Source organism: Mobula birostris, chromosome 12 (genome assembly GCF_030028105.1).
Source record: "Mobula birostris isolate sMobBir1 chromosome 12, sMobBir1.hap1, whole genome shotgun sequence".
NCBI classification, from domain to species: domain Eukaryota; kingdom Metazoa; phylum Chordata; class Chondrichthyes; order Myliobatiformes; family Myliobatidae; genus Mobula; species Mobula birostris.
This window is the reverse complement of record NC_092381.1, coordinates 48,319,247-48,331,999: the sequence shown is the minus strand read 5'-3', so window position 1 is coordinate 48,331,999 and position 12,753 is coordinate 48,319,247. Positions and strand designations below refer to the sequence as shown.

The following is a 12,753-nucleotide window of genomic DNA, read 5'->3' as shown; positions in this document are numbered from 1 at the left end:
CTAACAGATGTGTGTTGCTTGAACTTCCAGCATCTGCAGAATTTCTGCTGTTTGCGTTTATAAATTCCTCCACACACATTCTCCCACCAAAACCACACCACACTTCTAAGTCTGTGTGTTTACTCTACCACTATATGTCTAGGCCCCATGATCTTGAATTCCCTTCCACACTTCTCTTCTCAAATCAAGATTCTGCTCACCTGTTTCTTTCCGTAGCTTGGTACTTAGTTTACCTAATTACACTTAAAGTGTTTCCGGGGGTAAAAGAAACATATTTTTGTTTCAGGCATGAGGTTACAGAGTATACTGCACAAATACCTTGCTTTAGGAGATGAATTCTATTGATGTAATAGTAACAAATCTGAGTGTAGTTTAAATTTTAACTGCAATATACTGTATATTTATGTACGTATTGATTTGAAGACAGTCAATGAAAATGATTCATCAGGGTGCCTCTTTGCAGAAGAAAATTGAATAAAATGTCCAACAAACCAGAGAGGAAAAAAATTATATCCTTCAATCCAGGACCTTGTGGCAAAGATATTTCTGTCTAACTTTAAGGTCTATTCTAAGCTCTTAGCTCATTTGTTGTTTTTAACTCCTTTATTTTGGTGTTATGAATCAGTGTGTGCACCCACAATAGACAATTAAAGTACTTTAGATCCTAAGATACGGTCCCAAGATAAGATCAAATATATACTGTGGGGTGGCACAACAGCGCTGCGGTTAGCATGATGCTTTTCAATGCCAGTAATGGGAATTCAGTTCCCAGCACTCTCTCTGAGGAGGTTGTACATTGTTCCATGGCTGTATGGATTTCCTCCATGTGCTCCAGTTTCCTCCCACATCACCAAAAACGTCACAGCTTGCGGTAGTATGTTGTGGGCATGCTGTGTTGCCGCTGGCAGCATGGCGATACTCGCTGCTGTAGTCCTATGTAAGCAGAATAGGGAATTGTTAAATAAGGCTTTGCAGAACATTTGCACACGTTGTAATACTTGCATAATTAGCAACTTCTTGGATCACATTCCACACAAAAGGCAGATGTTCCACTGTTCCCAGATCACTGAATGCCTGCAGAGAGTACGCTTGTGTTTCCAGTTACAGGAAGCTATGCTGCAGCACAGGGCCTTTCACAGCAGGAGCGGTATTCTGCACTATTCTCCAACTTTTCATAATTCCATAAGGCATGGGACCAGAATTAGGCCATTCAGCCCATTGAGTCTTCTCGGCCATTTCTTCATGGTGGAGCAGACTCGATTATTATCTCCTTCAACCCCAATGTCCTGCCTTCCCTCTATAACCTTTGATGCCCTGACTGATCAAGAGACTATCAACCTCCACTTTAAATATACCTAATGACTTGGTCTCCACAGCCATCTCTGGCAATGAATTTCACAAGTTCACTGCCCTCTGGCTCAATAAATTGCTCATCATCTATGTTTTAAATGGATTCTGAGGCTGTGTCCTCTGTGCTAGACCCCCCCTCCAACCAGGAAACATCCTCTCCATGTCCAGTCTATCTAAGCCTTTCAATATTCGATAGGTTTCCATGAGATTTCTGCAACCACCACCCCCCCCATTCTTCTAAACTACAGTGAGTGTAGGCCCAGAGCCATCAAACACTCCTCATATGTTAACCCGTTCATTCCCAGAATCATTCTCATGAATCTCCTCTGGGCCTTCTCCAATGGCAGTACATGATAGATATGGGAGCCCAAATGTGTTCATGTACAGTTGACGTCAGAAGTTTACATACACCTTAGCCAAATACATTTAAACTCAGTTTTTCACAATTCCTGACATTTAATCCTAGAAAATATTCCCTGTCTTAGGTCAGTTAGGATCACTACTTCATTTTAAGAATGTGAAACGTCAGAATAATAGTAGAGAGAATGATTTATTTCAGCTTTTATTTCTTTCATCACTTTCCCAGTTGGTCAGAAGTTTACATACACCTTGTTAGTATTTGGTAGCATTGCCTTTAAATTGTTTAACTTGGGTCAAACGTCTTGGATAGCCTTCCACAAGCGTCTCACAATAAGTTGCTGGAATTTTGTTCCATTTCTCCAGACAGAACTGGTGTAACTGAGTCAGGTTTGTAGGCCTCCTTGCTCGCACATGCTTTTTCAGTTCTGCCCACAAATTTTCTATCGGATTGAGGTCAGAGCTTTGTGATGGCCACTTCAATACGTTGATTTTGTTGTCCTTAAGTAATTTTGCCACAACTTTGGAGGTATGCTTGGGGTCATTGTCCATTTAGAAGACCCATTTGCGACCGAGCTTTAACTTCCTGGCTGATGTCTTGAGATGTTGCTTCAATATATCCACATAATTTTCCTTCCTCATGATGCTGCCACCCCCATGCTTCACGTTGGGATGGTGTTCTTTGGCTTGCAAGCCTCGCCCTTTTTCCTCCAAACATAAGGATGGTCGTTATAGTAAAACAGCTCAATTTTTGTTTCATCAAACCAGAGGACATTTCTCCAAAAAGTAAGATCTTTGTCCCCATGTGCACTTGCAAACTGTAATCTGGCTTTTTTTATGGCAGCCTTTCAGGTTATGTCGATATAGGACTCGTTTTACTGAGAATATAGATACTTGTCTACCTGTTTCCTCCAGCATCTTCACAAGGTCCTTCGCTGTTGTTCTGGGATTGATTTGCACTTTTCGCACCAAAGTACATTCATCTCTAGGAGACAGAATGCGTCTCCTTCCTGAGCGGTATGACGGCTGCGTGGTACCTTAAGGCATTTGGAAATTGCTCCCAAGGATGAACCAGACTTGACATCATTCTATGACCTCAATCCAATTGAAAATTTGTGGGCAGAACTGAAAAAGCGTGTGCGAGCAAGGAGGCCTACAACCGTGACTCAGTTACACCAGTTCTGTCCAGAGGAATGGAACAAAATCCCAGCCACTTACTGTGAGACGCTTGTGGAAGACTACCCAAAACGTTTGATCCAGGTTAAGCAATTTAAAGGCAATGCTACCAAATACTAACAAAGTGTATGTAAACTTCTGACCCACTGGGAAAGTGGTGAAAGAAATAAAAGCTGAAATAAATTATTCTCTCTACTATTATTCTGACATTTCACATTCTTAAAATAGTGATCCTAACTGACCTAAGACAGGGAATGTTTTCTAGGATTAAGTGTCAGGAATTGTGAAAAACTGAGTTTAAATGTATTTGGCTAAGGTGTATGTAAACTTCTGACTTCAAATGTATGTGGTCTGGTCAATGTCTTATAAATCTGCAGCATTAAATCCTTGCTTTTATATTCTAGTCCTCTTAAAATGAATGCTGACATTGTATTTGCTTTCCTCACTATCGACTCAACTTGCAAGTTAATTTTCAGGGAACACAAGGACTCCCAAGTCCCTTTGCACTTCTGATTTTTCAGTTTTCTTCCCACTTAGAAAATAGTTCACATCTTCATTTCTTCTACCAAAATTCATAACTATACACTTCCTTACACTGTTTTCCACCTACCACTTCTTACCCATTCTTCTAATCTGTCTCAGTCTTTCTGTGGACTCCGTGTCCTCAACACTATCTGCCCCTCCACCTATCTTCATATCATCCACAAACTTGGCCACAATTCCGTCATCCAAATCATTGGCCTATAATGTGAAAGCAGTGGTCCCAACACTGACACCTACGAAACCTCACTAGTCATCGGCAGTCAACTAGAAAAGGCTCCCTTTATTCCAACCCTTTGACTCCTACCAGTCAGCCATTTGTCTATCTATTCTAGTATATTTCCTGTGATCCCATATGTTCTTACCTTGTTCAGCAACCTTATGTGTGTCAGTTTGTCAAAGGCCTTCAGAAAATCCAAGTACATAACATTCACTGACTCTCGTTTGTCTATTCTGCTTGTATTTCCTCAAAGTATTCCAACAAATTTGTAAGGCAAGATTTCCCTAAAGGAAACCATGCTGAGTTTGGCCTATTTCATCATGTGCGTCCAAGTACACTGAAACCTCAACCTTAATAATGAACTCCAACATCTTTTCCCAACCAGAGATCAAGCTGAATAGCCTATAATCTCCTTTCTTCTGTCTTCCTCCCCTCTTAAGAGTAGAGTGAAATTTGCTATTTTCCAGTCCTCCAGAAACATTCCCAGAATCTAGCAATTCTTGAAAGATCATTGCTAATGTCTCCACAATCTCTTCAGCTACCTCTTTCAGAACCCTGGGGTGTAGTCCATCTGGTCCAGTGGCTTGTCTATCTTCAAACCATTCAGCTTCCCAAGCATTTTTTCCTTAGTAATGGCAACTACACTCATTTCTGCCCTCTGGCATTCTTGAAATTCTGGCTTACTGCTAGTGACTTCCACAATGAAAACTGATACAGAATACGTACTAAATTCATCCATCATTTCTTTGTCACCTATTACCGCCTCTTCAGCATCATTTTCCAGCTGTCTGATATCCATTCTCACCTCTCTTTTATCTTATATATGGAAAAACACTTTTGGTACTCTCTTTTATATTATTAGCTAGCTTACCTTCATATTTCAGTTTTTATCTCCTTATGTCCTTGTTAGTTGCCTTCTGTTGATTTTTAAAAACTCCTCCATCCTCCAGCTTCCCACTGATTTTTGCTGTATTATATTCCCTCTCATTTGCTTTTATGCTGTCGTTGATTTCCCTTGTCAGCCACAGTTGTGTTAACCACCCTTTAGGATACTTCTTCATCTTTAGGATGTATTTATCTTGCACCTTCCATATTGATCCCAGAAACACTCCAGTCATTGCTCTTATGCTGTCATCCCTGCTGGTGTTCCCTTCCAGTTAACTTTAGCCAACTCATCTCTCGTGCCTCTGTAATTCCCTCTACTCTGCAGAAATGCTGATACATCTGACTTTAGTTTCTCCCTCTCAAACCTGTAGAGTGAATTCTATCATATGATCACTGCCTCCGCCATTTCTCTGTTTCCATCCCCATTTTGGTTACCCTCTCAACTATTCTCGTTTCCTCAACTGGCCATCAACTCCTTCTAGTTCCGCTCCTCCTTCCCTATCTTCCCTTCCATGATCCACTGTCCTCACCTATTAGATCCCTTCTTCTTTAACCCTTTACCTTTTCCACCTTCCCCTTCCAGATTCTTACTTCATTCCCCCTCCTCCATGCAGCCATCTTCCCTTCATATGTTTTCACCTATCACCTGCCAGCTTGTACTCCTTCCCTCCCCCCCCCCCCCAAACTTTTTATTCTAGCTTCTGCTCTCTTTCTTTCCAATCCTGATGAAGGGTCTCGACCCAAAACGTCGACTGTTTATTCCCCTCCCTAAAGGTTTTTCTCAGTTCTTTTGAACAGGACAGAGATGATGGTCCTAGACATGAAAGAAAAAAGTTCGCCTGGAAAAGAAAGCAATTATACCAGTTGGTTTAATACCTGCTGAGGTAAAATAATTGGTGAGTGGGTTTCCAGCCTGCCATCTTCTTTTGGGGTTTGGACAACTCCAGGAACAGAGAATGCAAGCTGACAGAAAAATATCCAGCCTCTGTAAAATTATTGAAAACTTAACCATTTGCCATTCTGGTTATGGATTCTGTTGAGGAACCTGATATTTCTTTAGGTTGACGGGTGGACTGATTGGAATTGGACTTCTAAGTTGTCACATATTCTCTACAATCTGCTGTCCTAGTGAATAATGAATGCAGTGAGCCTTTGCTCATTCATCATCCTCTTCAGTACCTGCCTTTGACTATTGACAGCAGCTGGATCAGACTGTAGCAACAGCAGCCAAGCTGCAGTGGTTTCCAGATGGACTGTGTGAGTCAAGCACATAAAGTCAGTACCAGCTTCACATGAAAAGTAAGCTTGAGCAAAACCAAACTTTTAATACTGGAGATAAGCAGTCAATTTAGGAAATTTGCTTATAAGAAAAGAAACTTCATTTGCTTATTGAGAAAATGGTAAATGGAATAGTGTGGACAATTAAATTTATTATTATTAATAAACTTAGCATTTCGGTCTCTACTGTGATTTTACAAAAGCTTCCAGTCTCCATTGTCAGCAATGTAGTTAATATGGAACCTGACTAAGTGTTTTCTGTGTTTATTTTTAAACAAGATGGGAGGAATGATGCTAGTATACCTCCAGGCATCTGAAAGTCAGTACCAGTAGTCTTACAGTATGATTACAGATACTACATTTCTTGCTCAGTTTTCTAGCTTGCCTTTCCTGGCAATTGTCATGTAACGTTGCTGGAAAGTTCATGTATTGGAATAGTTGAGTGCCATAGAAGATAAGCATTGAGTTGCATATGCAGTATGTACCATATGTGAATCTTGTCTGTGAAAACAAACTATTTGAATATTAACTGAGTTGTCACTTTTCCCACTCACTGTACTGTGAAAGCTTCTACGAGTATGTAAGAAGTAAAAGATTAGTGAAGACAAATGTAAGTGCCTTGCAGCCAAAAATGGGTGAATTTATAATGGGAAACAAAGAAATGCAGAGCAACTCAATCAATACAGACTATTCCTGGACTTACACACACTGGTACATTTGAACACACTCTCATAATAATACTAAATACAGAAGTTTGGCATACAGCATCTGCTGTTATACGTTTATTCTTATGAGCAGCAGACCTAGTCTCTTCTCTCCATGTTTTGTAATTGTTCCTTATTATCATTCTTACAAATTTTATGCCATTTATTATAATACTGTGGAGATGTGGTTACCATATCGAGTTATTTTTGAATATTTTCTGACTTGCAGGCAGCAATGGCTTCAGGATGTTTCTAAAACTGGAACTCATTCATAATACTGGAAGATTGGTTCCATCCTCTCAAGAGGACACAACTTCCTAGAAATACTGGGGATTCAAGAGTATAATTAAAAGGAATTAAAGGAAATTTGTTTTAAATAAAATGTGATAAAGAAAGTAATGGAATAGAAAGCCAATAGATCCCCAGGGCCTTTGAGAGTAGAAAAGTGGTAGGCATTAAAATTGTGGACGCATCCATTGTAATCTTCCAAAGTTGAACTGGGATCATGTGGTGAACTCGTGTAATTCTCTGCCACAGAAAGTATTGGAAGCCAATTTGTTGAATGTTCTTTGCAGAATACACTTAAGGAGGTAGGTAGATTTTAAAATACTAAACACTTTCAAGTGGATAGGGTGAGAGTACCAATGTGGTGTTGAGGTACCCATGATAAAATTGAATAGTGGAGCAGACTGAAAAGGCTAAATGGCTTATTCCTGCTTGCATTTTTCTATTTCAAAAAAAAAATATTGTCAAAAGCATACTGGAAAAGGGACACCAATTAGTGCTGAATGTAAACCTCGTACATTCTTTGCTGAGACTCCTTAATGGACTGCGTCCTCCAGGAAAGAAAATATTCCCTTTAATTGTTAAAAAGAGCCAATATCAAAATGTAACACACATCAAAGTTGCTGGTGAACGCAGCAGGCCAGGCAGCATCTGTAGGAAGAGGTTTCAGACCCTCGGCCTGAAACGTCGACTGCACCTCTTCCTACAGATGCTGCCTGGCCTGCTGCGTTCACCAGCAACTTTGATGTGTGTTGCTTGAATTTCCAGCATCTGCAGAATTCCTGTTGTTTGAATATCAAAATGTAAACCATTCTATTAACTTTGAGAAGTATTTACAAATCATGGTCCTGAAAGGTTTGGTTGCAAGTATTCTAGAAAACAGACTTTCCTTACACATCATGAATGCTAATTATGCCACCTACAAGCTGCCTTCTTTAGAAGTTTGTTAGGTGCTAAAAGTACTGTTCCAACAGTTCAACAATAACTTGCATTTATAAAATACTTTTAGCATAGCAAAAACTTGCTTCTCATCAGGATCTTGCAAAATTTGCTTGCAAGGTACTTAGAAAAGTAGAATGAGGGAAACCGGTCCAGAAGTGTCTAAGATTACAGGTCATAAACATGAGGAAGTCTGCAGATGCTGGAAATCCAAAGCGACACACACAAAATGCTGGAATACAGGTAACAGATAAGGAAAAAGCGTAGCTGCAAGTAAGATGAAGTGGCAGAATCATGCAATGCTCTTTGGAAATGGGCGTCTTGGAATAGGATGTGACATCAGTGATATATACATAAAAATCTGCTGGTTTGATTTCAGATAATCCATAGCCAGAAGGTGAATAACATAAAAGGGCATGCAAGAATACTAAAGCCTTAAGCATGCACTGCTGCATTCACAGCTTATTCACTATTTCCAGGTCTAAACCCTGGAACTTAATACTGATGTAGGAGTACCTTCATCAAAAGGGCTACAACAATCATAAAGATAGTTCACCATTACTATCTTAAGAGCAATTAGGAGATGTCAGAGTTAAAAATAAGTTTTCAGTGGAAGAATCAATTGCAGATGATTCTATGCTTAAAACTAAATAGAAAAGAAAATCAAATAACTGCAAGTGGTGGAAGTCTAAAATAAAAACCGAGCCTGCTAGAAACGCTCATCAGGTCAGGCATCATTTGTGGAGAGAGAAAAGAATCTTCCAAACTGGAGAGCAGAAGTGTTTAACACAGCGACAAAGCTAAAAATTTGACTAGAAGTATTTAGGCGAGCAGCTACTGGAAAAATGAATGTGAATTGAGGTGCTACAACAACTTTAATAGTCTGCAAAGGCATAGGTAGGAATTTACAGAGTTTATTTTGTGAGAAGTTGACTTGCATCTTTCCTGAGATCATCTAACTTGGGACAAAGATCACTTTGTATCAGCCAATGATCATTTAGGTACAATCCGGTTCAGATGAAAACATTAGTGTTTTATTGTAAAATTTCAAATGTACCTAGTATTTAGGCTTTAGTGCTAATTATAAAATAGAAATTGGTCCAACTGCACAGAATTGAAAATCTGACTGGGGCAGAAGTGGTTAATAGGTTGTGCTTTGGTAGTTCTAGATTTTTTGCTTAAACTGGACCATTTAGCAGGCGTTCCATTGAATGAGTTGCCATCTGTGAAACATTAACCCAAGGACTCCTTCTCTTTTCAGACTGGACAATTTGCTTAATATGGCCTATGGTGTAAAGAGGTAATTAGAACTCCACAGACTGCCAGATGTCCATATTGGCACAGATGTTGCTAATTTATTTTGACTAACATTTTAATTTCTTTCCACCAGCATGTTAAACTTTTGTTTCAGAGTTCAATTCATTTGGTTCTTTAAAAAAGATCCATAACTCTTGTTTGCACACTTCTTTAATTTGCAGGTTGTTCGATTTAGTTGATTCAGGTGCAACAGCTGCGAAAAGACTGATCAGCAAGTAGATTGGCCACTGCTGCTGTTTTAGAGCTTAATGGGGAAAAACAGTGATCCCATATGTCTCACAGTCAGAGAAACAAACGTGCATTAATCTTCTAAAAAGTATTTATCTCTTTTCAAAGATATTTCTTATTGGAAATGTTAGAATTTTCAATCATTTTTCAATTAAATAAAGAAGGCTGTATGCACCTCTATCACCATGTTTGGAGTTTTTACAGTTTAGTGCTTTCCAGTTTTTTTTCTATTTCATCAGTAAGATTAAATTGCATTCTGGTTTGTGAGAGCTTCAAACACAGAATTGTGAATTTAAGGTGAGACTGAGACCTTAATTTTTAAGCAAGAGGTATACATATTATGGAACAGGGATATTGGAACAGAAGTAACAAATTATTGATTTAAAACAAATTTAGATTATATTTTTGTCATATTTTCAATAACTTACATAACCACTATCCACAAACTTCAACCCAAATACCTGTACATATTAAAGCTGAGTTTGAAGCCTCGACAAGCTATAATATTCGCAATGATTTCTGAATTTTTACAAACTGTCTCAAAAATTACATCAAATATATATTAAAATAAAATTCTAACAGCCTAAATGGATGCAAGAAAATTTGAACAGATTATTGGGTTAATATTGTATAAAAATATCATAGCATTTAATATAAAGAATCTTAACCATAAAGTGTTAAAACTTGATTAAATTTTATGTTAAAATATATCTGATGTGACAAATGCAACAAATATAGTTTTATTTTATCTCAAGGCAACAATTTATTTTGACAGATTCTCACCCATCACTATCGATGGCATGACCAGTCTTGTAGGAATGAATATTCCTGGACATACTGGAACAGGTTGGTGTATCTTCGTCTACAACCTCTCTCCTGACTCAGATGAAAGTGTTCTCTGGCAGCTTTTTGGACCATTTGGAGCAGTAAACAATGTCAAGGTCATTCGTGATTTTAATACAAACAAATGCAAGGGATTTGGGTTTGTCACCATGACAAACTATGATGAGGCAGCCATGGCAATTGCAAGCCTGAATGGATACCGCTTGGGTGATAGAGTTCTGCAAGTATCATTTAAAACCAACAAAACCCACAAATCTTGAAGTACCTAGTTAGTGTCACATCAAGAACAAATGGAACTTTAAAAGGCTTATATTGAAAATGGACAATAAGCCATTGTCACCTGAGTATTAACATAAAATATTCTGTGATGAAGCAGGAAATGATTTTATAATGCTAGAAAACTTCGATGCATTGAATGTTCTTTCATAGCTGTTGTTGTTCAAAATATACATAGATAACATGTGCAGGAATTTTTACACAGCCTGCTACTTTTCCTACCTTCTTTGAAGGTGGATCTTTTTAAGTCATCCATCCACAATTTAAAAATATGAAGAAAATTTGACATTTTTACAAAAAGTAAATCTCAAAACAGAATACATCTAAATTGATTAACTAAAACAGCACCCCCACCACCCCATTATTCAAAGAAACAGATCTGCTGATGCGCTTTTGCAGATGTTTTTGTTACTCCCTTTTCTTTGTATCATGTAAACGTAAAATATTACCTGGATGGGAAAGGGAAAAGGGGGATACCTGATGACATAACTTAAACAATGTTGCCAAAGAGTTGGTCTCTTTGCTGAAAATGGGTTTCAAAAGATCTATTTTTATATTTTAAAAAAAAGGAATTTTTACAGGATCTGGATTTGAAAATGAATATTTTGACTGACTAATACAGGGGAAAAGAACAATTTTGTCACATTCATACTGTACTGATACTTTTTAGGATCAAGATGTATGTTTAAATTTGGGCTGTAGATTGTTTTTCTGAACGATGGAAAAAAAACAGATGATGTTCATATCTTTCGTAACAAAATAGCAGGGAGTAATCTCCCCAGGCACACAGTTCCCCACAGTCAAAACCCAAAAGCAAGGAGATTCGTTGCTAGACATTTTTTTTAAGTCATCAGTAAGAGGCAATGTCATAAAATTGCTGATTTTTTTTTCCTAAAATAAATGCCAAAACTTCCTTGAAGCAGTAGGTAGGTGCTAATGAGATTACATATCTTGACTCCAAATGAAAATATTTCTTGTTTTATTCGTACTGATGTTACTTGTTTGTGTTGAATTTGTTGATGACTTTGATTCCATTTTAGCCTTCAGTATTCCATTTTGGCAAACAGCATATGATTAGCATTTGTGTCATTTTATCAATTATTTATTTTGTTGCTGATCTGATGCATACTGCCAAACCAAATTTAGCTAGTTGGTTACAATATCTAATAGAAAAATGCTTCCTATATTTGTGTCTATTTCTTATGTACATAAAGATTGATTTAATTTTATTTCTAGGTTATAAGAACTTGGTTGTTTTGTTACAATGGCAAAATGGTTCCAAATGATACTGTGAAACTAAAGTATCTAAATATTTACTAGTGCAGAAATACAAAATATTGTTTAATATATTGTCATGTTGGTTGTGAATATCTTTTAATATTAGGGATGGACAAATTGCTTTTATTTTCCATTATGCAGAGAGCTAAGGGAACAAAATGGCTGAGGGAGTCCGCTCCTTTGTCCAGTGCACTGATAATTTTAGTTATGTTGTGCTTGTAAGAGTGAAAAGGTCATGCTCTTCCCTGGATACTAGAAAAGTAACTCGCTATGCATAATATAGTCGATAGTTAAATTTGCTATTGCTTTTGTCTTGTTAATAACCTTTTCAATAAAGTTGTCTTATTAGTATCGTTGTTATGGTTAATGTGCTTATTTTGTGCATTTTTCAATGCTAAACCCACTAATTGCATGTAGAGGAAATACTTTTACATTGAAGATGGACTTACAATGAGCAAGTGTGCAAGCATATAATGCATTACTTTAAAAATGTTAAACTAAAATTTTAACAGAACCCTCAAACAGTATTCAGGGATTATATTATATTACAACTGCTGTGAATGAGCTGAATTGCTGGGAGAGTTTGCTGTATTTACTAAGCATTAGTGGGGAAGGCATGTAAATTTTTCTCTACAATGTGTTTGTTTATTAAAATATTTCTAGGACCAGGCAGTAAAATTTCACTAATTATGAATGACTTAAATGTTAGCATAGCTAATTTAGATTATTTCTGAAAACAGCTGTAAATGTTTTTTCATAAAACTGTTGTGTTGAATTATTTGTACTTTTAATGTCAAACAATAAACTGACGTGTGCATAATACAGTGCCCTAGTTGCTATGTTTCTATGGTCTTGACTTGTTGACTGCTAGATCTTTGGATTTTCAGAAGCCCAGAGATATTTTCTGAAATGATTTGTTACATGTTCGGCATTATTGCCATGGCTCTTAACATCTAAGTATGACAATGAATTAGTCTGAGGAGCTAAAGAGGAAAATAATTGACATCATTACTCAGAATCCATCACTACAGTCAGTAATGGCTGTGGAACACGTCAAAAAACACATGCTTAGAAAAT

General features: G+C 37.5%; 1 protein-coding gene across 4 annotated transcripts in view; it reads left to right on the top strand.

Annotated features, from left to right (window-relative positions):
* elavl4 (ELAV like neuron-specific RNA binding protein 4) overlaps positions 1-12,443 on the top strand; it is a 123,532-nt gene extending 111,089 nt beyond the window's left edge. For 3 of the 4 annotated variants that reach the window (XM_072274661.1, XM_072274660.1, XM_072274659.1), the window contains exons 6-7: positions 8,996-9,034; positions 10,055-12,443. In XM_072274661.1, the coding sequence (XP_072130762.1) occupies positions 8,996-9,034; positions 10,055-10,382 (367 nt within the window). In that variant the 3' untranslated portion in view covers positions 10,383-12,443. The remainder of the gene's footprint in view (positions 1-8,995; positions 9,035-10,054) is intronic. The other variant, XM_072274662.1, reaches the window with a different exon arrangement.
* Positions 12,444-12,753: the final 310 nt, after the last annotated feature.